This window comes from Apis laboriosa, unplaced genomic scaffold (assembly GCF_014066325.1).
Source record: "Apis laboriosa isolate Shangri-la unplaced genomic scaffold, ASM1406632v1 scaffold18_cov149, whole genome shotgun sequence".
In the NCBI taxonomy this organism is placed as follows: Eukaryota; Metazoa; Arthropoda; class Insecta; order Hymenoptera; family Apidae; genus Apis; species Apis laboriosa.
Genome location: NW_025222233.1, coordinates 935,699 through 962,598, shown reverse-complemented (window position 1 = coordinate 962,598; position 26,900 = coordinate 935,699). Strand labels below are relative to the sequence as shown.

At 41.4% G+C, this 26,900-nt stretch overlaps 2 protein-coding genes and 3 long non-coding RNA genes across 8 annotated transcripts; 2 read left to right on the top strand and 3 right to left on the bottom strand.

The window, feature by feature from the left end:
- On the bottom strand, positions 1 to 23,055 carry LOC122712087. Its single transcript, XM_043931440.1, has 4 exons — positions 20,577 to 23,055; positions 2,726 to 2,945; positions 2,174 to 2,386; positions 1 to 1,965 (listed from the first exon to the last, which is right to left on the bottom strand). Exons 1-4 carry the CDS (start codon positions 23,031 to 23,033, stop codon positions 689 to 691), a joined length of 4,167 nt encoding a protein of 1,388 aa, XP_043787375.1. The 5' UTR covers positions 23,034 to 23,055; the 3' UTR covers positions 1 to 688.
- On the bottom strand, positions 6,266 to 7,911 carry LOC122712091. The gene is made up of 3 exons (XR_006346260.1): positions 7,496 to 7,911; positions 7,078 to 7,360; positions 6,266 to 7,009 (listed from the first exon to the last, which is right to left on the bottom strand). It is a non-coding gene; the product is annotated as an uncharacterized LOC122712091 (long non-coding RNA).
- LOC122712089 lies at positions 8,788 to 14,639 on the top strand. Of its 4 annotated transcripts, none has more exons than XR_006346257.1 (6): positions 8,788 to 9,018; positions 9,155 to 9,470; positions 9,606 to 9,895; positions 10,097 to 10,264; positions 10,517 to 10,719; positions 12,650 to 14,639. It is a non-coding gene; the product is annotated as an uncharacterized LOC122712089 (long non-coding RNA). The 4 variants fall into 4 exon arrangements; XR_006346256.1 differs by having other exon boundaries at positions 9,122 to 9,341; XR_006346255.1 differs by having other exon boundaries at positions 9,122 to 9,470.
- LOC122712090 lies at positions 15,920 to 17,216 on the top strand. Its single transcript, XR_006346259.1, has 3 exons — positions 15,920 to 16,274; positions 16,361 to 16,720; positions 16,848 to 17,216. It is a non-coding gene; the product is annotated as an uncharacterized LOC122712090 (long non-coding RNA).
- Positions 22,901 to 26,900, bottom strand: LOC122712088. The gene has a single exon (XM_043931441.1). The coding sequence runs from the start codon at positions 24,676 to 24,678 to the stop codon at positions 23,053 to 23,055; it is 1,626 nt and encodes a 541-aa protein (XP_043787376.1). The 5' UTR covers positions 24,679 to 26,900; the 3' UTR covers positions 22,901 to 23,052.

The window sequence follows — 26,900 nt, the reverse complement described above, 5'->3', positions numbered from 1 at the left end:
GTCGTCATCGTCACCGTCATTCGTCATCGTCGTCGTTATCATCGTCGTCGTCGTCGTCGTCGTCGTTATTTACATTTCAATCGATCGCGTTTTTTTTTATTGTTACCATCATTATTTATTAGCGACAGACATTACGATTTCTTCGTTTTGTTTCACGTCCATTTGTCTTCACGTCCGAACTTTAAAATATCGACGTGTCTCTTTCTTTTTTTTTTTTTTCAACGTTCAAACGTCTCATCCCCGTGCTTCCCTCTCTTTTCTTTTCGTCGCTTCTTTACGCGTTCATTTCCTCTCTCCCCTCCCCCCTCCCGCCAAAATTACGTCACGTTGCATATTGCACAATTTTCAATACATCTCATTTTTCTTTTAACCACGTTTCGTTATCGTATTTCGATTTTTCCTCCGTACGTACGTACTTTTTCACCGTCTCTTCGAATATTTTTCGCTTTCTTCTCCCTACTTAACGAACGCCCCTCTAACTCTTTTCCTCAATTTCTTTTCTCAAGCCTCGTACGTGCCCCTTCTCGGATGCTAGTCTCTTCGCGTTTTGCCTCGCTCCAAGACCTTGAGATCTCGTGGAGTTCACAATCGAAAAAGGTACGGCCAAAGTCCTTTTCGACTCTGAGAGCTCTGGTTACGGATAGAAAAAAACCTGTATTTCACGCTTTCGCGTCTTCCTCGAATTGTTCTATGGCGGATCTTTCCTCGAGGATAGTTTAAAATATCGCCGTCTAGTCGGAGAAGATCGAACGTCCTCTTCGAAAACTTTATTCAAAACCCTTATCCCTCCCTCTCTTCTCCCTCTTCTTCTCCTACTTCTTCTTCTTCTTCTTCTTCTTTTTCTTCTTCTTCTCCTCCTCCTTCGATCGGATGCTCGAACGCCTCGATCGCGTCGAAGAGGGACGCGAGGACGATTCTTTTTCTCGTGCGACGTCCCGGCTTGGCAGCGGCGCGTGCCTCGTGTTCGTCGCCACCATCGATACAACCACCACCACCACCAACTCCATCGCCGCCATGGACACTTAACCGTAAACGAGTCAACGAGGAAATCGGGCGGCCAACGTTGCCGTATCCATATCGACGAACGGTCGTGGTATGAATCGCGATACATTTTTACCGAGTGGGGAAAAGACTCGTGCCACCCCGCGAGGGCGGTGGCGGTGATGGCAGAGGTGGTGATGGCGGTGGTTGTGGCGGTGGTTGTGGCGGTGCTGGTGGCGATGGCGGTCGCTGTGGCCGGTGCAATGACACGAGTCGATGCGGTAGAGAGAGTAATAGGGGGAGGGGGACGCGTACCGGCGAATTGACCGTAACGAATATTTTCGCGCGATCGATGCCGAGCTCGTCGACATTTCCATCGAGCGCGGCCGAATATTTTTCGCCACCACCTCCACCACCACCAGTACCAGCAGCAACACCACCAACTTCGACGCCTGTGCTCCACAACCACGCACTTCCCGTACAACCAGTTCGCGATGTAACGTGGCACGCTCGCGTAGTAGTAGTAGTCCACTCTGCGAAAACAACGGCGCAGCCAGGCGAGTAAGTTTACCAGTTCGCTCCTATTCTTGTTCGATCCACCATCGAGTCCACGATCACCATCACCACCACCACCACCACCACCACCACTATCATCACCACCGTCACAATCGTCACCACGAATACCAGCGAGGGGCATGATCGACCAAAGAAAGATCTTCGAGATCCAGAGGACGGGAATCGTTCGAACGTTGCCAAGGATACTGGTCAAGATCGAGCATAGCCAAAAGAGTTGCGGGAGGATCGAGGCCGCCGATCGATTGGAAGAGGAAACGCTTGCGATCGAGTCGACGCCACCCCCAGTTCCGCACACCAACGTCCCCTTCAGCCGCACCGTATTCGTCACAGACACAGGATTCATCGACGGGCATCTCTCTTCTTCCTTCGCACCGCTATCCGTGGATCCCGTGTCTTGATATCCTCCACCTGATCCAAACAAGCAATACAAAGTTTTTATATATATATAAAACAAAAATCACGATAACAAGAGATATTAACCGATCGAGTTTACAATTCTCTCGCCTCAATGGGATTGGAATAACACGCGTCGAGTTATCCCATATTATTTTTTCTTGCAGAAACTCGGAAGGATTATAACTGTATCGAGAAAAAAGAGAAAGCTGAGGGAACGTACCCGTGGAAGCCGGTTGAGTGCAATTAACCTCGCAATAGGGAGCCGTTGGAGGATCGTAATTCTTCCCGCGCCTCCTTAGTACCTGATTCGTGCAATTCGCGCAGATACCCGATCCGGCCAACTCCTCGGAACACGCATGGAAGCAACACTCGTTTTCCTCGTTGCTGTGCAACGCTCTTGCGGCCTGCTCTCCGGTCTCGGGTATATTTGGATCTGAAATCATTTCGTTTTCTTTTTTCCAAATCATCATCATCCCTTAAAAATTATCGTTTCATCCCATCCACGCACTCTCGGATATACATTCGATTTCATTTCCTTCCTTCATCCCTTCCTTCCTTCCTTCCTTCCTTCCTTCCTTCCTTTCTTCGTTGATGAATTAAAAGGGTGCCAAAAATATTATTACCCTTGTGTTAATATTAATTTCTAAGGTTTAATTTAATATTATGTTAATATTTTTTAGTTTGTATTACAATAATTGTTAATAATCAGTTATGTGTATTAAAATGTGTGTGTATATATCTGGTAAGAGTTGAGATAATTTTAGAGAGTTACCTCTGCAAAGGAAAGTGGGTTCACCGGCGTATTGCGTGGGGTAGGAGGGGGCACGGTCGCCCGGGAGTAAGTAAGGGCAACGTTGCTCCACGGATTGGCAAAAGGATCGGCAGGGCCTGAGTCTGCTTCCGGCCCAGCTGTTGGAGCTGTTCAAGTCCTGCGGTTCCCCATGAGCAAAGTAAGGCACCAGGGAGCTGCACACCCATTTTCTATACGCTTCCTGCAATCATGGAAGAATCAATCAATTTCTATTTCGACCGTTTTAATCTTTAATTACAAAACATTAATCGAATAATAGAAGAAGACGAAAGATCGAATCGAAAAGATTCGAAAGAAAGAAAGAAGGAATCCTCGTATTTCGGATCAACTCGTTTTCGGAGTTGTAATATTTGAAACGATTCGAGAGGCAATAAGACAGGTCACTGGCTGACCTACATGTACTTTAAATATTACCCTTACTGCGCATCCTCTAAGAGCGTGTTATAATTACACTCTGGTTGCAGGAAAACCCTTTTATTCACAGTGGCAACTTATCCTCGGCCGCCCTCTATTCGTATTCATTATTTCGCCTCTCTCCTCCTCGCCGCTTTATTAAGTATTTCAACGTACAAAGCCGTAAAGAAAGGGGAACGTGAAACAGTTACGCGCTCCCTCCTCCTCCTCCTCCCGTATCCTTGGCCCGTCTTCTCCCTTGGCGAAACGAAATTCATAAATGCTCACAAATACGCTCGATAACAAGAATCGAGAATCCAAGCGAAATAATAAATTTATTTATTATTTCGTTTAAGAACTCGGCTCTTCGTGACTCGTCTCGTGAGAAGATTGGAGATTATCACGTTACGCGACTATTGCCCGATTATCCAAGTTCCGCTTAATCGATTCGCGTGGCAAAACTGCACAACTGGCTGCTTGGTTTAGGAATGGCCCATTTCCAGTAAACAGTTCACGGATTCGCAAACCCCAAAGGACGTTTACCACGCTCGACGATTAATCCTTGTCACGTTGTGGAGTCACGTTTCTCCACAAAATTTTGAACGAGAGAAAAAAAGAAAAAATATAAACGTTTCAAAATCGTTATATATATATATATATTATTTTTTTCAATCTAGAGTTGCGTTCCAAAATTCAAATATTGTTTCCATTGTGATTTATCGTTTCGATTTCGTCCCCGATTAATACACGCTGTTTTCCACTCGAATCGATCTCGACTCGCGGCAAAAACTCTCGATAGTTCGTGCCAACTTTTATTAATACAGGGTCATCTGCATCGGTAAGATTTTTAAGAAACCGCTAACTTGAAAAAGGTGCGAGGAGAGAAAAAAGAAAGGAAGAAAAAAAAAAAATTGCAAGACTGTTCCTCGCCATCTTAAAAAAGAGAGAAATTAAAGCTTCGCGCCATCTGGTTGCCCGACATCGCGCGACATTGAAATTCGTACTTTCTAATTGGGACACATCATCGTTCGTACAGTTCGCCACGCGCGCCAATCGAAAGGTGGGGGCGAGTAGTGGAAGAAGATATGGCACGGAACGAGGTTTCGATTCGAGATGGATCCCCCGTCGAATCGATGGCGGTTCGTCGCACAGTTAACGAGGAGCGAAAAGGAGATGGATTCTTTTTTTTTTTTTTTTTTTGGTAAGAAGGGAGAATGGTAGAATGGGGTGTGGGGCGGAAGATGGGCAGATAGGTAGCTACACCTGAAGTACACTCCAAGTTGGTTGACCCAATTCCCTCCAACCTCTGCCGCGGCGGTTCGAGGCAGATGCGGCACCCTCCTCTTCTACTACTCCCCCTCCCTCGTCCCTCCACCTGCAACGTCTCGTCGCCCACAACGACCCTCCCTTGTCTCACGTCGTTCGACCGATCACTCGAGCACCTCTCCCTCCCCCCACCTCACAGAGATCCCTGTAACGAAGCAAAACTTTCAAACAATACGCCATTTTCCCATTCTCCCTGCCCCCTCGTGCTTCACGTTCGAACTAACATCCGTAACGTTTGGTGGTCCGTCCATCTCTTCCCTTCCAACTCTAACGTTTGCCCTTGTCCGCGAATTAGTCCGTGTTAAATCGCGGGGAAGAGGATTGTTAACCCGAATCGCGAAAATAAGAATGCGAATAGAATGCTCGATTGGAAAATACGCGTATGAAAAGGAGAAATTGAATTCGAGGTGGAGAAGAGGAGGGTTGCTCTGTCGTGGGAGAGAAAGGGAGGGGGAGGAAAATGGGGAGAAAAGAAATCGGAAATCGGATACAGTCGGATACAAGAAATGATTCGTTTTGTTCGCAACAAACTCGCGATGACGAGGCACATTTCATCCCGGTGATGGACCGCGTATTTAATTTCTTTTCACCGGGACTAATGTATATCGACTCCAAATTCCTTTTCTTCTCGTTCTACTTTCCCTTCCGTCGATATAGATGATATAACACGGGAACACAGTTAAACGTGTGTACGCGTGTTCTCGCGTATTTTTCCGTCTGTGTATTGCAAACGTGTGCACAGACGTCAGAGTCGCATACAGAGCGATCTGTAATTCGGCCTGTCATTGTTCACTCCGGATTCGTGACATTAATTTATCCCTCTTTTCGGAATACGTTGGAGTAATCCTTTGTCTCGGTTAGGCCGTCGAGATCAAAGACGAGGAGGCTTGAAATTAGTAATGCTCTTTGCGCGAACGATTCTTCTTCTTCTTCTTCTTTCTTTTTTTCTTTCTTTTTTTTTTTTTTTTTTTTTTTTTTTTTAAACGAGTCCGAGTGTTATTTCGACGAATAACAATTTGAGCGGGCAATTTAAAATCGATTTAAAATCGGCCGCTGGCCGATTCTCGAAATTCAGACACGTCGGGGTTGCTCGTTTTTTTGAATGAAATCTTGATCGTGGCGACCGTGACACAAGCAGGAAAGGAAGTCTTCAAGTTGACCTAGCGTAGGTACGTGCCAATTTCCCGGTGGGAAATTTTCAAATGGCGCTCATGCAACCGGAAACCGTACCCTCGATTCTGGTGTTTCTCGTTTACCTCGTACTTGGCTCATGAACGAGCTTCTCAGGCCACGAGTGCCATACTTGGCGAGTACGCCAGATTAATTACCTCCAACAGAGAGTCCAGAGAAAGAAGAAGGATACGCTGAATTTAGAGATTAAACGGAGGGGAATGGACAGTTTTAAAATCGCAAATAAGAACAAGAGAATCATCTTTCTTCCGATATTCAAAACTTTTGCACGATATAGTTTATATAATTCCACGCAAAGAAAAAACGGATGGATATTAACGAGGAAAAGATTTTAAAAGTACGAGTGTTAAGCCATTTACATTCGAGAATTTTGCTCGATTTAAATTAGAATTCATTAACGAGGAGAAAATTAACTAAAATGAAAATTTAATACATTGAGAATAATACTCGATGATCATCGTGTAACAAACTGTCAAAAAAATAATATAAAAGGGAATAATTATCATGGATGAAAATTAATTAAAAATTATTAAAATGATTTGATAGCTCTCTGCAACAATTTTTTTTTTTACAATTTAAATATATAATTTTCAAAGAAAACAATTGCTACGATAAATTCTATTGAAAAACCATTGTATAATATAACTGTTTGAAACTCTTCCGAATCTCTCGAATCACTCGGTGGAATTAAAGAAAGAGTCTTTCTCTCCGGAGGAACGGGAAGACCGGGAGAAAAGATACGAGAGAGAATGAAAAGAAATAAGAGCACGGGAATTGAAAAGAGAGGTGCAACGAGTGACAGAACACCGAGGAACAAAGTGGTAGATGCCTATTGGAGATCCAGAGAGGTGGAACTGCGTTGTTCTTAATGTTCCGTGTCGTTTGTCGTTTCGTCGTGTATCGAGTAGCGGATGGAAGAAGGAAGGAAGAGAGAGGGCGAAACGAGGAAAAAGGAAAGGAGAAAAGAGGAAGGAGTGGGGAAGGTTAGAACAGCTCAAATGGGGTGACGGTGGTGGCGGTGGTGGTTGGCGGTTGCAAAAGCAATGCCCTTAGTCGCGGTGACCTGGTTACCTGGCCCATATCTGTGCCACCGTACTAGCAATGCTACCCCAAATCCTACCCCTCCTCGAACCAGCTTCCACGTCCTCCTATACTTTCTGCAAGCTCGTCGTGACGGTTGCCTCCTCTATCACTTGCTAATCCTACTTTCGCGCGTTTCATATTTTCCGCGATCACTCGTCGTATTTTCGTCCTGGTCATCTTTTCATCATGTATATTATTAATTACATTTTTAAATTATCCCAATTATGTAAATATACATTAAATGGGTGGATACTGTAATTTTAAATGTAAACTTTTTAATCCGTTAATCCCAATTATAGAAGTTTCTATTTGCTTAATACCTTTTTTTGCAATGATTCCTTTTTCTACGTTAAGAATGCATCCTCGTATTGGACCGCCAATCAACGGTTCTAAGGACTTTCCTATTAATTAGTCCGCCTATTGTTTCACTTTACTAATAGATGACACTTTTTCTCTTGCCTTTTTTCCTGTATTGTTTCACTTAACTACGATAGTCTTGAATAAACGGTTTCGTATAATACAATGTTCAAGTACTTTTTCTTTCCAGAATCAATCGAAAAATGGAGATATTTGTAACATTGATGTGATAAACTATATACCTTTCTTTAAATTAGAGGAGAAATTTTTTTTTTAAAATTCGTATCATATTGATTAAAGTGACGTTAAGTTTATTAAATAAAAAAAAAAATTTATATTAAAAATAAGAACAAAATATTAAGAATTAAAATATTTACTTACGATACAAACGGTTAATTAGCATCAATATTATATTATAATAAAAATGTACATTCATCTTGAAACATATTGTCAAGTGTTCGATGAGTATTTGGAGGAAATGTATGGTTATGATACAATCAAGAAAATGTTGACAAATATTGATTTTTTCTTTCTCGATCATGATCGACTTTTTCCAATATACCATATTCGAAATTTGACCGAGTATAAATTTATATGTTATATGTATGCATAGATTTCATTAACGGATAGATACTCGTATCACATTCGAACACATTCGAATTTCAATATTTTTGGTTACTCGATTGCTACGCGTCGAATACCAATTAATTTTGCTTCAGAAAATGAAAACATTGTTCGAATTTTCCAGATCAGTATTTTTTTTAAACGAACCTTTGTTAATTACATACAAAAATAAGTTTTCGTTTTGTTTCACACAAAAATTAAAATTATATACGAACTAAATCGGCCAATGGCATTTGACTGAAGTTGTTTCAGGAAACAAAAGCGATATATCGATATATCGATTAAGTTATTCGTCTTGTTTAGACCATATTTCATTTTATCCTATTGGGTGACATTAAAATTTTTACTTTTTAATTGGAACACATCGTCGAGTCATAAAAAGTTTGCCATGAAATAACGAATATCAAAAGAACAAAATTATAATTAATTTTTGACAACGAAAAAAATTATTTGATTGTTTAACTATCACTAATGTGGTTTCTCAAGATCTTTGCACTTCTTTTTTCAAGTAGGTGCAATTTTACGAGTAATCCTCCGACAAACGGAAAAAACATGCAGTTACACCCTTATATCTTGACAGGGGCACTACTTCTTACCGAGACAATTGCTTGGAAGACAGCCGGTAGCAAGTGTCGCTTCTCTGGCCGCACAAAGGCTCGAATAACTCCGAACAAAGAGTGATAAAGTATGCCTCGTGAACACAACGTTTTTTCTTTTTTCACCGTTCTCATCCCGTTAAGTTCTAATTAACGAACAATTTGTTGAGCTTTTGTTTAATTTTTCTTTACAAAACAGAACTTATGATTCGAATTATATAAATCGTGATATATAGTAAATCGAAAGAGTATAAAAATAAAAAAAAAAGAAAAATAGTTAATTATATTTTTAATTTTTTTTTTTTTTTTAGAAACAATTCAGTTCAATATGATTTTAGAATTATTAGAATTGATATATTAGGAATATATTATAATAGGATTAAACAGAGGGCGGCACATATTTGTGTCACGGTCGTTAAGTGAACCCGTTTATGCCAAACGATGTAAGTCTCGTACATATATTGGTCGTAAACGCGTCCGCTTATTAAACTTCTGTATTATGGTATACATACAAGTCGTAATGAATTTCAACGATTGACAAAGAGACTGGAGAATCTTTGATATCCGACTTATGTGAAAATTGAAGACATGTATTCTAACAATTTCATGGCTTATATTAAACATAACCTTTAAAAATGATCGAAATTAATAGTTCCGAATTTTTTCGATTTTCAATATTCAAAGGTAAGAATAATTCTATTCTACTTTTTTTAATTTATCTTATCTTAATTTTATCTTTTTATTCGATATATGAGCAAAAATTACGATTTTTATTGTCCGTGAAAAGGTTAATAGATCATGATATTCTCTTATCTCAAAGGACTGCAACGATGCTGTTGTAGTCTCGTAAAAACTACCCAAGGGAAAGAGAGCTAGCAATCACCGAGAGCATCGTTCGAATCCCACTTGGGACTGGTAACAATCAAGCAGCAATTCCGTTGAAAAAGACAATAGGCATTTAGCCAAACAAAAAGAAATCGTGTGACGAGAATTCGTTAAAAATTCATGTAATGTATCAATATATAAGAATAAGCATTTTATAAGAAGCATAAAGTGTTTTCGCATTAATGCGAAATATTATTTGTCTATAGAACGAAACGATTTTCATTTATATATTTCCTAATTTGTTTAATAAAGTAAGTTCCCAATGTAGATCGTAAAATGTTTTTAGGTTAATTAATTAATTTTAGTAAATTTATTTTTTTGTATTTATCTTAATATATCATAATATATATCATAATATATATATAAATTGATTACATTTTCTACAGGAATAATCTTTTCGTTGTGTATCTCAAAGTGTCGCTGTGATAAAATTAATAGTACGAAGAATTTAAAAAAGAAGAGAAAGAAACTAAAAAAAATTAAATGTATTTAATATTTTCGCGGCAAAAAAAAGTAACAATATTATCAAAATCGATTCAGAGGTCGCGTTGCTGGTTACGTTTTAGCTATTTGCGTTAAAAAGACCAGAACGTGAAATGAGAATCAATAATCGAAAGAAGGATGAATACGGATGCGGTGGCAACGTGATGTAGCCACGTGACTTAGGTTTACCCCGGTGAGAGAATTTAAGGACGTATATTGAAATAACGAATGTACAGATGAATACGCGTACTTATATACATTGTATGTGCATTGTATAATTTCTAATTATTAATCGATTTACTAATTTTTTTCACGATCAATAACGCGAAAAATTCTTGATAAAAAAAAAGTTATTTCCCTTCTTTTAATAATCTCACAATTTTATCTTTTATAGGTTTGCGTCGAAACGAATAATCTCTGTGCCTTACTGCGGGTTTAGCGAATGTTTGCAATAAGGATGAAGTTTCTAAACATGGTCGTCCTATTTTCTTGAAATCATTCGTACCTGAATACTGACCGAACTTTAACTGGCTTCGATTTGAAAGGACCCGTGTTCCCTTAGGTATTTCCAGATAGAGCTTTTCGAATATTTACGAACAAACGAGTGTGTCTATATTGGAAATATCGCCAGGGAGCTAAATCAGAAATTGAGATAAAACTAAATATATCCGTACCATTCTCAGACATTCGTCATTTCCTTCCATCTTTTTTATTGAATTTAAAAAATATCCACGTAGCAGACAATGAACAGACAGGAAATCGATTCGAGGTGAGAACCATGCGATACACGATACACTGAAAATTAATTTTGTAGGACGTAGAAGAAGAAAAAGAAACTGAAAAGAACGACAAGACGTTACCGGTGAAGATCTATGGTATCGAGACAATATTAAACCGAACAAGATAACACTCTTGGAAAAGGTTCTTGGATATATATAAGCTGTTATCAATCAAGCTGGATCCTGTAGTAACAAAATCGATTTATTTCTTTTCGCTCTGAAAATTTCACACAGCTATGTAAGTCTATTTAGCTTGTAATTAATAGAAGATTGTTTTTAGAAAAATAAGAAAAAACCGAAAAAGGAACGATTTTCAAGATGAATTTCACAAGTGGTTACCCATTGGTCGAAGGAGGAAAGTTTCTAATTTTTAGGGAGAGACCAGAGAGTAACAATAGCCGTACGGTCTAGTATTCCCCAGACGCTCCTCGCATCATCGATCCTATATAACCTAACACAGTTTCTTCTCTCATCCTCTGCTATGGTATCACGGAAAAACCATGTTATTGCTAACCTCCTCGCTTTCAACGTTGTCTCGAAGAAATTACGCTTTTTCTTTCGGTAAGGCGAGGCAAAGAAAAAAAATTTGCCACGCCTTTGTCGCTTCACCGTGTTTCACATGATCAAATATTGTTTTCACACTCTTAATGTGCAATTCTGACCTTGTCCTACTTTAATCATCGCCATTCAACATAATCGGGAAAAAACGTTATCTTCGATTAAACAAAGCTTTATTAGTAAAAGATATTTGAATCAAATAATGATCATTTTTCCTTTTTCTTCTAATTAACGCGATGCGAGAGGATGCTTCTTTCATCGATATTGTTTTCTTGATACTAAAACATTCGTACTACGATAGAAAAGCCTAATTTCCGTAACACAACCCATTTCATCTTGTCACTTCATCTTTGACTATGTGAAAAGCTTCTTTGTTTTCATGGCGATGATAAATGCTTATCACGGTGCAAAGATAACCTGTGTGTATCTGGTAAATGGGTATGTGGTAAATTTGGAGACATCGTTACAAAACGATACAATATCTTGAATGATCAAACTTCAACACCGTGTACAATCTACCATTTATTTATCATTTCTTTTTGACACGAAACTCAATCCAATATTGCAATAAATCATGTAAAACGGTTTTCTAATTCCTGAAAAATTTTAATAGAAGTAATCTTTTTTAACGATGAAAACTATGAATAGAAATTTGATCGATAAATAAACGGAAATAAGGGCAAAGTATATTTGGATACATAAAGGTAAAAGAGGATAATTCGTATAACGTATTAAAACTTTTCCTCTTTTCTACGTTGCTTCACCGTATCGATCGAGAAAAGTCTTTTACCGCTGGGTCACACGGAGACGAGAACCGATTGTTTACGGATTCTATCCCCCATTCTATGTCTATTGAAATTTCAAAAAATATTTTATTCGTTTATTGTTTAACACATGTATCTACATAAAATTTAAATATAATTAGATACAGATATGTATAACGTATATTCCCTCTGAATATAGATCATTCATTATATATAGAATGAACAGAGAGATAGAGAAGAAATAGACTGCAGATAATGAGGACACGAGAATAAAAAGAATTTTATTTCATACTTCTTCTTTGTCGAATCAGTTCCTTCGTCCTAAACTGAAGGAATCTTAACCAAAAGATGCTTCAACCTCTGCGATATTGATCCGTATCCCATCCACATGGAACTAGAACTCTCCTCCAGTTTTCTTCTCTTATCGTTTTCCCCCTACTTTTTACTTCTCTGTTATCCGATTCTCTATACTTTCGTTCTTCTTTTGGTCCTTCAACTTCCATATATGTAACTCTTTCGTTCTCTTTCCACTTTTGTTTCTGCACATCCTTTTCAAAAATTTTATCCAACCAAAAAAGAAGCTTTCTTCCTTCGAACTTTTCTATCTTTAGTTTTAAAAAACTTTCTCATTCAAAAAGAAGAGAAACAGAATTTTATGGGTATAACTGAAAGAAAGAAGAGGAAAAAATATCATTTCTTGAAAGGAAAACAGATGGAATTCAATCGTGTAAATTTATTTTCAAACTGTTTTCAGAATGTTCTCATTTATAACATTATTTATCGATTTTTTCTTATAAAAAATTTTTCTAGTAAAATTTTTTCTAATAAAAAATTTCAATTTCGCAGGTTAGAAGACTATAAATATTCAGACTATATTCAGATTCAAAAATCACTATGTTTTTTTAGAACATGGAGAATTCGAATAACTAAGAAATTTTTCAATTAAATATCTTGTTGAGATATTTTTGAAAATGATTAAAAATTAAAAAAGAGAGGGAAAAAACTTTATTTTGAAGACAGACATAAATTATTCAAACAATTTACTTAAACGTGTTAGAAACAAGTATGAATATTGAAATAAAGATGAAGAGTTCTTACTACATATTTCATCACCTCATCATATACTATAATGTAATGTTTTCCCAGTCAGGTATCTAAGTATCTATTTAGATTAAGTGAAGTATTATAGTTATGCTCAGGCACGTGTGTGTATACATGTTGATCGGTCATTATCAATTACATCTTTAAGGCTTAACGAAATTCGAGTCAATTACTAAGATAACTATATAAAATGATTATCGAAATCGGATACTAGAACGAAACGAAAAAAATACAACTTTGAAGAAAATGAATACTACAAATGATTGGAATGTTCAAGGTATCGAAGGAAAGTGAAATTTTCTTGAAGAAAAATAGAAAGTTTTATCGATAAGTTTTTTTTTATGACCTTAAATGTCCTCGAAGAACACTCGTCGAAATAAAATAAGGACAGAATGCATCTAAACGTACTGTATATAGTTCGTATCAGTCGATATTTTACAACAGGACCTGGAATCGATTTGGTAACTTCTAGACACGTGGCACCGCCATTACGATCGATATTACAAGAATATTTCGTCGAAAGTATATTCGCAAACTATTTACCTATACTACAACTGAATTTCATCATTCGATTTACAAAACAATGGTCAATATCCAAACAGGAGAAGGAAATTCGCGAGAGAGTCGAACATGTATAATATTGGAGGAAGAGAAAATGGAAGAAAATTCTATAAATAGGTTCTATATATATATTCTATAAACAGTTCATGCAGTAGTTCATAATATCGAAGATAGATCAGATAGCATGCATTTTCGACAATTTTCGATTTAATTTTCGATATATTTTTTTTTTTTTTTGCCGAAACGAAAGAATATTTGGAATATTGACAGAAACTGAATAGTGAAAAAGAAAAATGAAGAAGAGAAAAGTATGGAAGAAAGTTGATTTTTTCGTAATAGAGGTATCAAGGCTTTAATCCTCTTATTTAGACATGGTATGGAAAAAGGATACTTGTATCTGAAAGTGTGAAAGTAGAAGCGAATACTCTTTGAAATATCGCGTGAAGGAACATAATGTGGAAAAATTGCGGTAAGTATGTGAGAAAAAAAGATTCGTAAAAGTAAATTGAATACTATGATACTACCTTCCAATTTTATCTGAGGGTATGCTATGTAGGTCAGGATGGTTGTTTTCTTCGAGGATTTTCCCAATGCACGATTTTTACCTTCTTGCACTTGTCGTAATATCATCGAATAATAAGAAAGATAGACTATTGTGTAGAAATCTGTTTTTCCCTTTCTTAGAGATTGATTTTTTATTGTTTCTTTTGGTGTAAACATTATTCTCTTTTAAGTTTGCTTGAAATTTCTCCTACAAACGTTGCGAGATTTTTCTATGCTTCGGAAGAAAAGCAAGAAGATAAAGAAATGGAAATCGGGATAGAAAATAAGATAAAAAGATCGAATGGAAAGGATAAGAAATTTAAAAGATTTTGTGCGATTGAAAGGATGTTTCGCTTAAGTTTCCACGAAATCTTGACACGGAAAGAAACTGTACAGCACAATTCTCGAGCACTCGTAACGTTAAAGTAGAGAGTAGAATAATAGGTACTTGAAACAGTTACGAAATGGCAGCTCAGCTAGATCTCGCACGCGAATTTTTTCTCGAATGAAAACTATTTTGATGTTATTTTTATATAAACTCTATACGATTAGAGAAAATGAACAAAGGATAAGAGATGCAATTTTGCAATGATAATGATAAAATACTTTTTTTTAAAGATTGTAAAGATGATGAGAAATGACTGAGATATGATTAAAGTAACGATCGATCGTATTAAATCCTAGCCAAATATCTAACTTGGAATGATCACAATCATAACCATATAGCGATAATGATTCTCTAAACGAAAAGTTTTAACAGGGATATCTTAGACACGCGATGGCACGTTTAAATTACGTAGAACCCAAATACAGAGCAGTGAATCTGCAATCGTAACAGCTCTACGCCCGTGTCTATAACGTCCCTCTATTGGCGTTGAGTAGCTACCGAGCGAGGGCAATCTCGCTATTGATTGCACCTTGCATCCTCCCGCCCCTTTCTCCTGCCGCGATCCCCTCTCCGCGACCATCCTTCGTCCATCCCAACCCTCAGGGCAACCCCTCCGATTCCTCTTTTTCTCTACTACTTTCCTCTTTCCCTCGACTCTTTTCGATTCGAATTTGCCCCAAGCCAAGGGCCGAGAGACGCTCAGGAACGCACATTTTATTCTTTTATTTTTTCGACGCAACATACGGTTTCGATTATTAACTTTATACAACAAAAAGTGATACCATTTTTTTTTTAAATTATTACAATATTACAATAGAATCTGTTTATAGGAAAGGAAATTTTACCGATGTCTGATTATTTGAATTGTCACTGAATATCACTAAGAACATACAACAATCATGAATAATAACTTTAAGAGATCGGAAATATGAAATCGGATACGAGAAGAGAAGAGTCTGTCCTGTGTATTTGAATAATACGAAAACTTGATTTGAAACTGATACATTAACTTTTCACTTAATCTAATATAACCTAACTTAACCTAACCTAACCTCGTTCCGTCTTCCGATTGGCCGAAATTATTACGGATTTTTATTTAGAGATATCGAAGAACAATGTATCGACTCGCGGTGACTCGCCCCAACTCGCACAGCGACGATCCCACTTTGACGTCTTGACGTCAATTTTGTTAATTAATTCGCCTTCATTAAAACGATCGATCGAGAGACTCGGGTTGACACGTTAGTTACACTTCACCACCGTGAAAACTCGATTTAACCGCTTAAAGATTTATCGGGGACAACCAGTCTCGTCGACTTGTTATTGCAACGAAAAATTTTGCGCATTTATTACACACATTTTCTTCAAAAATAACAAAACTAACGAATTATAATTTTAAAGAAAATAGTTTCAATTCCTGTAAGATTGAATGTTTAAGATTTAGAAAAGAAATATTTTGAGTAACTCGAGAAATGCAAATTTTTGGTTATGTTACAGTTAAAACATGCATAAAATTTCTTGATATTTTAAACTGTGCATAACTTGAATTTCTAATTTTAATAAATTTTAATAAAATTCATCAGATCTGATAGATCTTATTTTCACAGCACGTGACATATGTGCACAATTATGATACTGCCAATACGCTGAAAAGATAAAAAATTTTCGATCCATGATAGTAAACGTGATTACGCTAATTGCAGGTCGCGAAGCTTTTATGACGCATTTACAATCGATACATTCAGTATGAAAGTTGAAACGACAGAGCAACGAAGCCATTGTTTTCTCATAATGTATAGCGACTGCAATCGACACCCGATGCATCACTGTATAAAAGATTAAAGTTTCAGCGGGAAACGTCACGTATTGCATTATTTTGTATTTATATTTTACAAAAATTATCATAATAGATATATATTATAATAATTATAAAAATAATAATAGCTTTTATTTTTTTCTTTTAGGACTTTACGATGATTTATAATCTACGATGTCATGTCATATAATCGTGCCTTCCAAAGAATCCAAAGAGAGTATTTTTGTTTTTTGAAACGTGTTATTTTTAATCGACAATTGTTATAAATAAATTTCTTAAAAAAAAAAAAAAATAAACAACTTTATTTCAGGAAATTTCGTTACTCAATGATACGAGGCAACAACTTCGAAGAATTCCGTTTAATTGTTCAATGAGCATACTTGACGAGAAACATCGATGCGCACAAATGAGGGGAAATTCCGGACAAAGGAGGATATATAGAACGCGTATCGGAAACGAGATACTCGAAGGAAACACCTAGCTCATCGGGATAATAAGGAATATGCTGGTAGAGTCACATTCATCCGCATAGTTTGTTACCAATTACCCCAAGTGTCCACCTACATCGAATTCTAGACGAGAACCGAGACACCAACGCCGTGTCGTTGAATAACATGTATGCATAACTTGCACAGGACACGCAACCCATACATCTATATACCCGCCTATCCATGTGCATATGCAGAGAGATATATACATACGAAACGAACGAGGAATAGGAGTGGCCGTATACTGCATCGGACAGCTTGCAACTGCGTATATTATTCATCGGTAATAATCATTCTCCAAAAATGTAACCAACCATAAACAGCTTTTTATACTATCGTACAAAACGATCTCGACCGAAAATCGTCGTTATTCTTGCCATTGAATTCGTGTCGAATATTCTATTCGTTTATTATTTGACAATTTTAAAGAGTGCACGAACATTTCGAACGGATAACGAAGGGAAAGAAAATATTCTAAGTTGTCGAAGAAAAGTTCGTTTGGTAAAAAAAGGTGGAAAGAAACTTAATCTTAATATTGTGTATCGTATATCCTCTCCACATTTCCTAACATTTTTTGCAGCTTCAAGTTTCCCCCAAGGAACGTTCGACTAAATTATTCGCTTTCTTCTGCATCTCTCTCTCTCTCTCTTACTCTTTTTCCCCTCCTACTCCCTACTCCTCGCAAAACGTTTTTTCATTTCCCGCCCAAGTTTTTTCTTCCCACCTTCCCGCTTTCTCATTTTTAACTCGGCAACCGTCAACGTCGCCTTTCTTGATTTCAATAGATACATTTCCAATCGTCCCGTTATTTGAAATAAAATCATACTCCGTGGATGGAGGATTACTTTAAAAGTAGTAGGAATTAGATTGATATTTTTCACGTGTCTGGCTATAATCTTTTTTCTTTTTTTTTTTTTTACCAAAATTTATAGTTATTCGTAAGAGTTAATTCGCAAACAAGTCATAAGCAAACTAGCTGCCATAAGCAACCAGTTTCACAGCGACGGTTGACTATACTTGACGTTTAATCATTAAACCACTTCGTGCGCGTCAACGTGTTCATACGCGCGTGTATATACATATGTGTACATATATACATAGCAAATAATAAACGATTAGATTGAAGTGATGCGACGCGCATTTCGTGTCGTATTCTTTTTTTTTTTTTAACGAAATCTTTCTACGAAATCAAACGCGAAACGATTATTAACAATCTTTATCTCTTTAACATTTACGTTACATCAACAATGGTCTACAAGTGATTGTGTTAACCGAACAAGCACGGATACATCTCTGATACTTTCGTTCATAAACCTTGGAAACCGAAACGATCGTAAGTTTGACGCGTTACGTTCAATTTCCAAAGGTAATCGTTATCAAACAAACCGTCATTCGGACAGCGGTTTCGAGAAGGGACAACGGGCCATTAACAAGGTTAGGATTTCCCTCTGCCTCTGACAATCCGTGTGTATACTTTGCCTACTATCTCTATCATACGTATATATATACATACGAAGTTCAGCAAAGCAACATACGCGTAAGCGCCGGCGCTGGATTCAGAGGAGAGAGTAGCAATGACCTGACTGCCTGCAACTCCAGCTGCAGCTTCAACTGCGCCGGTCGTACTATTCCGTGCACCTGCACTTGCGACCTTTCAATCCTCGAATTTAAATCCCGTTAAATCCGGATGGTGGATTTCTTCGCGATTTCTTTAAGAGTCGCCGATGATTATTTTTAATCGTCCATTTTTATTCATTTCATTTATCTTAATGCAGTGGATAGAGGAGGAGTGGAAAAAAAAAAAAAAAAAAAAAGAAATTGAAGCAGTGAAATTCTCGAGCAAGGTTCCATGCCATTCTTCGTGTAAATCGTGTAAGTAAATTTCAATAAGAAGAAAAAAAAAAAAGTATTAAAGTATATAAAGGATAAAAGCACGACACGTGACTGATAACGTGTGACGCAATGTTCAACGCACTGGAATATCTGAAAATTGATTTCCTATACGATAAAAAGGGAGAAGAGTGTGAAATTAGGTTAAAAAATAATTGCACAAACTCGTTGGAAAAAGTTGAAATCGATAAGGAGGGATGTAATCGAATAAGAGGTTGGCGCACTCTTTGGAAATTGCTCGATCGATATCGAATATCGAATACGAGGATCGTGTTCTACAATAGATATAAACGGTCTCCAAAGATTCTCGAGAGAAGGTTTACACGATAAATGAAATTCACGTGCAAATCTATGTTATTCCCTAAAGTATGTTCAGACAACGAAGGAGATCGATCTCATGAGAACGTGTTCTGTAATTAGCTGTCTGAGAAACGATCCAATTAATTGGAATGCGAGATACGTTAAGATCCTCGATACCTTATCCTTACGTTGATTTATAATTAGATCATTTTGGCCTATCGGCCTTTTCAACCTTCGACCGAGCACCAAGACAGATTCAATCAACGATACGAAGTTCCATTTTCGTTCAACGAAAATTTCAAATAAGTTATAAAAAGAATTACAACAAAAGGACGAAATTAAGAAGAGACTGACTCGTGTATCGTACAACCGATATCTTATCATTGTCCAACACATTCGCACATTTTCCTTCCTCTAATTTGTAGGTCAACGATCTTTCAACTCTCATCGAACGAACGAATTAATTAATTCCCTTCCTTTTGTCTTTTCTTTTTTTTTTTCTCTCTCCAAACATTTTATCCGTTTTATCGAAATGAAAAATAACGTAGCACAATGTTCCAAATGCATACATAGCATAGAATAGAATAAAAACGTGGAGTAAGAAATTTTCGACCATAATCCGTGGCAAAGAGAGGCAACGTCACGCGTTTATATTATGCGGATCGAACAATCTCTCTGGAGGGAAGGGAAAAGAGATGGAATATACATCGAAACAGGTTGCATCGGGCAAATATGGAAATTGAAATAACGAAGGAAGAAAACGAATCATCGGCTCATACATATGTATGTAAAGGATAATACACAGTGTCTGAATTCAGACATTAACTCTGGAGCCGCAAATGGGGCGAACGAATGGCTGTGCTAATCGTTTAAATCGATATCGCGCTCGAGTTGGCATCCACGTTGCTCGAGCGCCTCTTCTTCCGTAAATTTCTGTCGGCTCGAAAACTCTCGACGCGAAACGACGCGATCAGCCAGGAAAAATTTTTCGAGCCACGTTTCGAATTAAACGCTCCCCAAAGAATACTCCAAGAGATGTGCAAGTATATCAAAATATCGTTAACGAGTAATCAAATCTACAGTTTTGGCAATGCTTTCGTTCGGGCTTTGGCTATCGAGCGCAAAGAAACGAACGGACCGAAGAGACGAAATAATGGATTGGTTGTACGTGCAACGAATGTACAGGAGAATATCTCGAAACAAAGACGACTTGGCAAGGATTCGTTGAGAAAAAAAAAGGAACGAAAATACGAAGGGAAAAAAAGGAAAGCTAAGAGAAATTGAATCCGTTCCTAATTGCGGGACATTCCATACCAAACGCTTATTAGCGTTGATTGTGAAAGAGGTCGTTCGCCAAGGTAATGCACGCGATGGTAATGCAAGTCTCTTGCCAACTACATTCCGCCTCGTCTGGCAAACCGTTTCCACTTTCTTCCCTACGTTTCGTGAAAACACTCGAAGGAGAAATGATCCTTTCTTTTTTTTTTTTACGATAGCTTCTCGTTTATTAATATATATCGAGAACCGATATTACTTGGCAAGATGTTTGCAACCGATTTACCTAGGTCAGCCAAGGAATAGTTGAACTATGAAAAAAAAGAAAAAAAATATATATATATACACATACATATGGAGAGAATGGAAAAGAAAACGAAAAGAAAGAGAAGAGAGTGCAGCATCTCTTACCTTGCAGTGGGTGCAGTTGAAGATGACGGAATAGGGCTGTGCACAGTCGTATCGCGCGACCACTTCCTCGAACCCACAATGCAATTTTGCGGCTAACGTATCGACGTGCAACAGCTTGTCCAGGGCATCGGCGCACTTCTGGCCACCGTTTAGCACATTCTCGAGCGGACCACCCTTGCCAGGTGCCAGGGCGTTGACCACCGCGTGATCGCAGCAGTGCCGCAGACGCAGCCCGCTCATGAACCAATATCGATTCTCCCTTGGGGTTAAAGTACTGGCCCGGCCAAAATCATCCCGACAGATGTTCCTCTTATGCGACTCCTCGAGATAAAAAAGGCACTGTTCCGGAACCATTCGCACGCCCTCGCCATTTTCTCCACCATCGCCTCTTCCCTTCCTCTCACTCGCGCCCTCGCCGCTTCCCTCCGCCCCAAAAGACTTTATCGAACTCGAACCGAACCGTGCCGACTCAACCGCCTTCTTCTCACCGTTCGACCAATAACAATTCCCGCTGACCTTCACCTTCTTCATCACCTCGAGGAACTCGGCATCGCCCCCTTTCCCCCCCTGCGTGCTCGCCACGCAGGGGAGCGGGCAATTCTTCGGCACCTCCGGTGGATCGCAGCTAGCCTGAAGATCGGCCGGCGCTGGGCCGGCCAGGTCGCAGGCCGACAACCAAGGATTTATTTGGTTCACCTTCCAGCTGTATTCGTTGTAAGGATGCGTCGATTCGGTTTCGAAAAGGGAAGCCTCGCGATCCCTGTACGCCGATCCCTCCACCTCCCGTTGCTCGCGAGCCTGATCGTCCTGCTGTTGCTGCCCCTGCTGTTGTTCCTCGTGTCGGCGACGATGATGCCCGTTACCACCGTCCTTACCACCGTACTGCTCGACGTCACGAACCAACTGTTCACGCGTTCCCTGCTCCATCTTCCCTTCGTCCATCTGCCGATAATGTTGCTTCTGTTGCAGGTATTGCTGGTGTTGTTGTTGTTGCTGCTGTTGTTGCTGGTGCTGTTGTTGACGTTGGTGCGCGGCGACACTCGAGGATAACAACAGGGACGAAATTTGGGTGGCGTTGTGCCGGGGAAGGTTTTGTACGAGGGATGGATTATGGGTGAAATCGGGGATAAACTGTCCGGAGGGATTCGTGGAACACACCACCGGGCAAGCCAATAGATACAAGATGAACAGCAATCCGTACTTTCGGCCGCACCAATTATTGTTGTTGTTGTTGTTGTTGTTGTTGTTGCTCGATACCTTTGTTGTCGTTGGTCCGTTCGTCGAGAGTTTCGTCACGTTCTCGCCACTTCCGTTGGTGATCGGGTTCCGTTGGAACCGGGCAGTGTAGTGGCTCTCGCGTTTCCCGCCGTTTACACTCGCGGCGCGCACCTTAACGCGCGTACGACTACCTCTCCCTCCCCAGCAATTCAGCTCACCGCGATCTCGAAATTTTCGATAACGTTCTCCTCCCTCCTCCCCACAAATACTCTCCACCACTTGGCTCGCCTCGTACGTACTTCGTCGGTTCCGCGTGATCCGGCGAAACTTGGTCTCCTCCTCTTCTTCTTCTTCTTCTTCTTCTTCTTCTTCTTCATTTTCTTCGTCTCTGCGCTCATCCTCCCCGAAACGAACGTCCCCGGCCTCGGAGGATGACGCGGCACGCGACTCGTCCTTGTCATCGCGACAGCTCTCGATATCGTTCTCGTCATTGTAGGCAGTGTAAGAAAATGCATCGACTGAAGGAACGTTCGTGACATTCGCGATACAGATTCGAGAGAAATTGACGGATTCCTCGAACGGATTCGCGCGATCCCGATCATCGTTCTTCCACCTCGTTCTCGGTTTCCTGCTCCCGTTGTAACAAGATCGTGACCTCGATTCTTGGGACGTCGATAAAATAAGATCGTCGGTGTAATACTCGATGCTTCTCCCATTCTCGTCTTCGTCTTCGTCGCCGTCGTCGTCGTCGTCGTCGTTACCGCCGCCACCATCGTCACCTTCCTTTTCCTCGTTTTCGACGTTGAATCGATCGTTCCCTCGCTGTACACGACATTCACCGCTTTTTTTCTGCAAAATATTCGTTCGAATGCGCGCGCGCACTCCGCTGCGGTAAACCGAGTCGTAAGAGACACGAAAGGCAGTGGCGTTTCTGGTTTCGGATCCGTCCCCGTGCTCGACCGAGCAACGATGAACCGACGAGGAAAATCGACGGTGATAGGCGCTACCGTTCGCGATAACATCGGCGGGATCTCGTTCCCGCTGGAGAATCTCGGAACCACGGGCGAACCTCGGGGCCGACGAGGCTCGGAAACGAAAGAAAGATATTCCCGGTGTGGTATAGTCCTGGCGTAGGAGACGATGGAAAGGCAACAATCTCGGGGACGAACGGTGGATAGCAGCGTTGTTCCAATGGTACGACGTAGATGGTCCCGTGAATTGGGCCGGATCGAGCCGCATGGACGCAGCCTCGGGAACGCTAGCGTCCCCGGTTTGCCCCGACGACGACGACGACGGCGTCGATCGTCCCCGTCGACGGTCCACGCCGCAAAGTCGCCACGCGAACCGATCCCTTTCCCCGTCGTCTTTCCCCCACCTTTGTTGCCTTTCCGCTGTTGACAACGACGCCGATGATCCAAACTCGTGATATCGAATTTGTCGTCCGGATGATCCCTGTTGCGATCGCGCGCGTATCCGTCCTCGTCTCTGCGCTGCAAAAGGCCCCGCATCGCTGCAACCAAGGATCGAGGCTTTTCTTAGCTTCGCGCGTACGCCCCACCACTCTGTTATCCTTTCCTCTCCACGTCCTCGTCCACGTTTCTTCCGTTCCCGCGACGTTGAACGGGTCACCACAGGTGACACCGATGACTCCTTCGCTCTCTTTCCTCTCCGTGGTAAGGTGGTGGTGAATATCGAAAATGCGAAACAGGATGCCTCTCTCGGTACGATTACCACGATACGTTGGCGATTCGGGCCTTGTTGTCGTTGGTTCGAAAATTCGCGATCGAAGCGATGCGAGTCCTCTGTCGTAGTCCCGGTGTTTATCGTGCAACCGATACACGTACGATCGAACTTGGCTGGAAAGAAGGATAGGTTCGGCGAGTTGTAGGTACTCTCGCGGATTATCGAGACAATGTTGTTTTCGAGACGACTCGTGGTTGGTGTCAGCCCCGCACGTAGATATCCCGGAGCCGATAGCCAGATGACAGCTGTCCGAGCGGCCCGGGTCGGCGGGGCCCTTAGAAGTCCCCCTGGAGGAGGCGGCCTTCTCCACGATCCCGGGGATCTCGATGATCTCGACGGTGATCCGCGAACCAAACGGCCAACTCGAACCGCGCCAACGGTATGGTAGAAACACTGAACGAGGACTCGCGCGGCAACGAGAGTAGCGGCAATAACAATGGCGTGACCACGCGTTCCACGCACTCGGGATTCTCGTGCCACCGCCGCCTCCGCCGCCGCCGCCGCCGCCGCCGCTGCACCCGATGATCCACCGCTTTCGCCTCTTCTTTCTGCCGCGCCACCTGCACCACCACCAACTCCTCGTGTCGCGCGATCTCGCTCCTCTCCTCGGCCTCGGCCTCGCTCTCCCTCTCCCTCTCCCTCTCCCTCTCCCTCTCGCTCTCTGCCTCGATCTCGCTTCTCCCCCTCGACAACTTGCCCCGTTCCCGATTTCGATCCCGTTCCCGCTCGCTTTCCCCGTTCCTGATCGCGACCCGCTTCCTCTGCCAGATGGCAACCACCGGTCCCGATGCCGTTGCGGCACTGCAACCACGCCGGTAACAGCAGCTCTCGACCAGATTGACCAGTGAGACGGTGATGATCGTAAACACGACGACAACGGTTGTTGTTGTTGTCGTTGTTGTCGTCGTGACCGAAGTTGCGGTTGTGGTTGTTGTTGCCCCGGCGACGACCACGGCGACGGCGACGACCACGGCAGTAGCGACGGCAGTGGCGACGGCAGTGGCGACGACGACGCCGGCGATACTGCCCGTTTCGAGGACGACGGAGAGCTGCGATCTCTCGACCGGCGAAACCACCTCGACACCGTCGTAGTCCCCCTTCCGAGGCTCACCAGCTCCCGATACGGGGCACCGAGGTTCATGCTGCATCCTAAACACCCGGCTATTCTCCCTTTTCCTCTTACCCCCCCGCTCCGCTTCTCGCGCGGATGATCACGCTTGCCGATTACACGGCAACGCGTCCCACCGCGCTAATGACTATTTGAACAGCCACCACGTTGACAGCCTACGCGGTACCGACGTCGCTTCGTTTGCTCGTTGCCATTGCGTCGACTTCATTGGGGACACACCCCAACCAGGTTCGCCACCAGCCTGCCCGAGTACCCACCTTCCGCGAGTACTCTTACCTAACCTTTCCTCCTTGACCCCGTTGCGCTTTTCTCTCCTTCTCTCTTTCTCTCACTCTCTCTCTCTCTCTCTCGCTCCCTCTCTCGCTCTCTCTCTCTCCCCTTCTCTTTCTCTCTTTATCTGTCCATCTATCTATCTATCTATCTATGTATCTACCTATCTATCTATCTATCTATCTATGTATCTATCTATCTATCTATCTATCTGTCCGTCTGTCTCTTTCACTCGTTCCCCACAAGTCACAGCCAAGATTTGCCTCACTTCTTACCCGACAATAACTCCAAAATGAATTCTTATTCTTTTCTTTATCCTTTGTTATTGTCTCTCGATATATCCAACGTGTTCTTCTTCCTCTTCTTCTTTTTCTTTTTCTTCTTTTTCCTCCTCCTCCTCCTCCTCCTCCTCCTCCTCCTCTTCCTCCTCTTCCTCCGCCTCCTCCTCTTCCTCTTCTTCTTCTTCTCGCTTCTTTTTCGTACACAGCATACAAAAATTCGTTTCTATGAAGCAAAGTGAGGTTATGGGGCTATCCTCGACAAATGGTAGCGCGCACCAGGATCCGCGCGTGAGAGCTCGCGCGCGCGCGCGCGGGGGAGCGCGCGCACGGCCCTCTACACCGTGACGATGAAAATTCCGAACGATAGACGATGATAAGACCGTCGAATATTTCCTTCTTCTACGGGATATTCGCCAATTTCTTTATTCCTCTCCCCTCCGTTCTTCTTATTCTTCCGCTTTCTCGATACGAAAAAATTTCTTCCGTTTGATCGCTTTTCGCGTTTGATTTTCGCTATATATGCGTGGTTAAACTGCTCACCTTTTTTTTTTTTTTTTTTTTTTTTTTTTTTTTTTTTTTTTTTTTTTCTACAAACTCGACGATTCCACTCGTGCCGTTTCGATACGCGAAACACTAGACGAGGCACAAAACGGACGGATCACGCGTCCGATCGGTTCACTCGGATATCCGGAACGGATCTATCCACTGTACGAGTATCGAATTTTAGCCAGGATTTCGAGAGATAAGTTGTTCCCAGAGAAAATTTGAATGAGCTGGATGGTCGGTCCTCCTCGTGGCACCGTATCGTCTCGACCGTGGCGCACCTTCGAAATCGCGTCGTGACGCGTCGACTCACTCGGTCGAATTGTCGTGAAAGAAGAATCGCACGCGCGTGCTTTTAATACCCAGCATGTTTCAATTACAATTACAGACGAGATATAGGTACATGCAATTCCGTTTGCTTAATTTCGCTCAGTTTCTATCATGCGGGTCTAAAGAAAGTTTTGCGTGGACCAGCGCGCGACCCATGAACGTTTTTTCTTTCTCTTCTTTTTCTTCTTTTCTCTCCCTCCCTCTCTCTTATATCCTTGTTCTTTGTTTCTGTCGCACTGCTTCTAGTTCCGAGAGTCAGGAAAAGTTTGGAATGGCGTGTATTGGCGTGAAAATTAACGAAAAGGAGCAACGTTTGGAACGTTTCGGTACGATCGACGAATCCACTTTTCGCGGTTTTGGACCACCAATCTTTATCGATGGTCGCGATGGTGGCGCGACCGATAATGATTCCGTTTCGTGAAAATGTTTCGATTTCTTTCTTTTCCTCGTCTCCTTTCTATCGTCTCTTCTATCGTTTTTTCTTTCTTCTTTCCTTTCTTTCGTTCGTTCTTTCCTTTCAAAAATATTCCACGGGCAAAATTCCGCGTTCGTGGTCGCGCGAACTAAAAGCAAGCCTGCAACGCGGACGGCAGTTAAACCACGCAGCCACGCACGCACATACACACTTTTTTGGGGTCGTGCGCGTGACACGGAAACACCGACCCCGTAGCCGCGCACCAGCAACTACGCGCGGATCGTATAACGAACGTGCCGAGAGTCCCTCTTCGAGAGACGACGGAAACTTCGGTGCACCTTTAGTCTCACGGCCTGTCTTTCCAACTCGCACGCGCACACGCACACACACGCGCC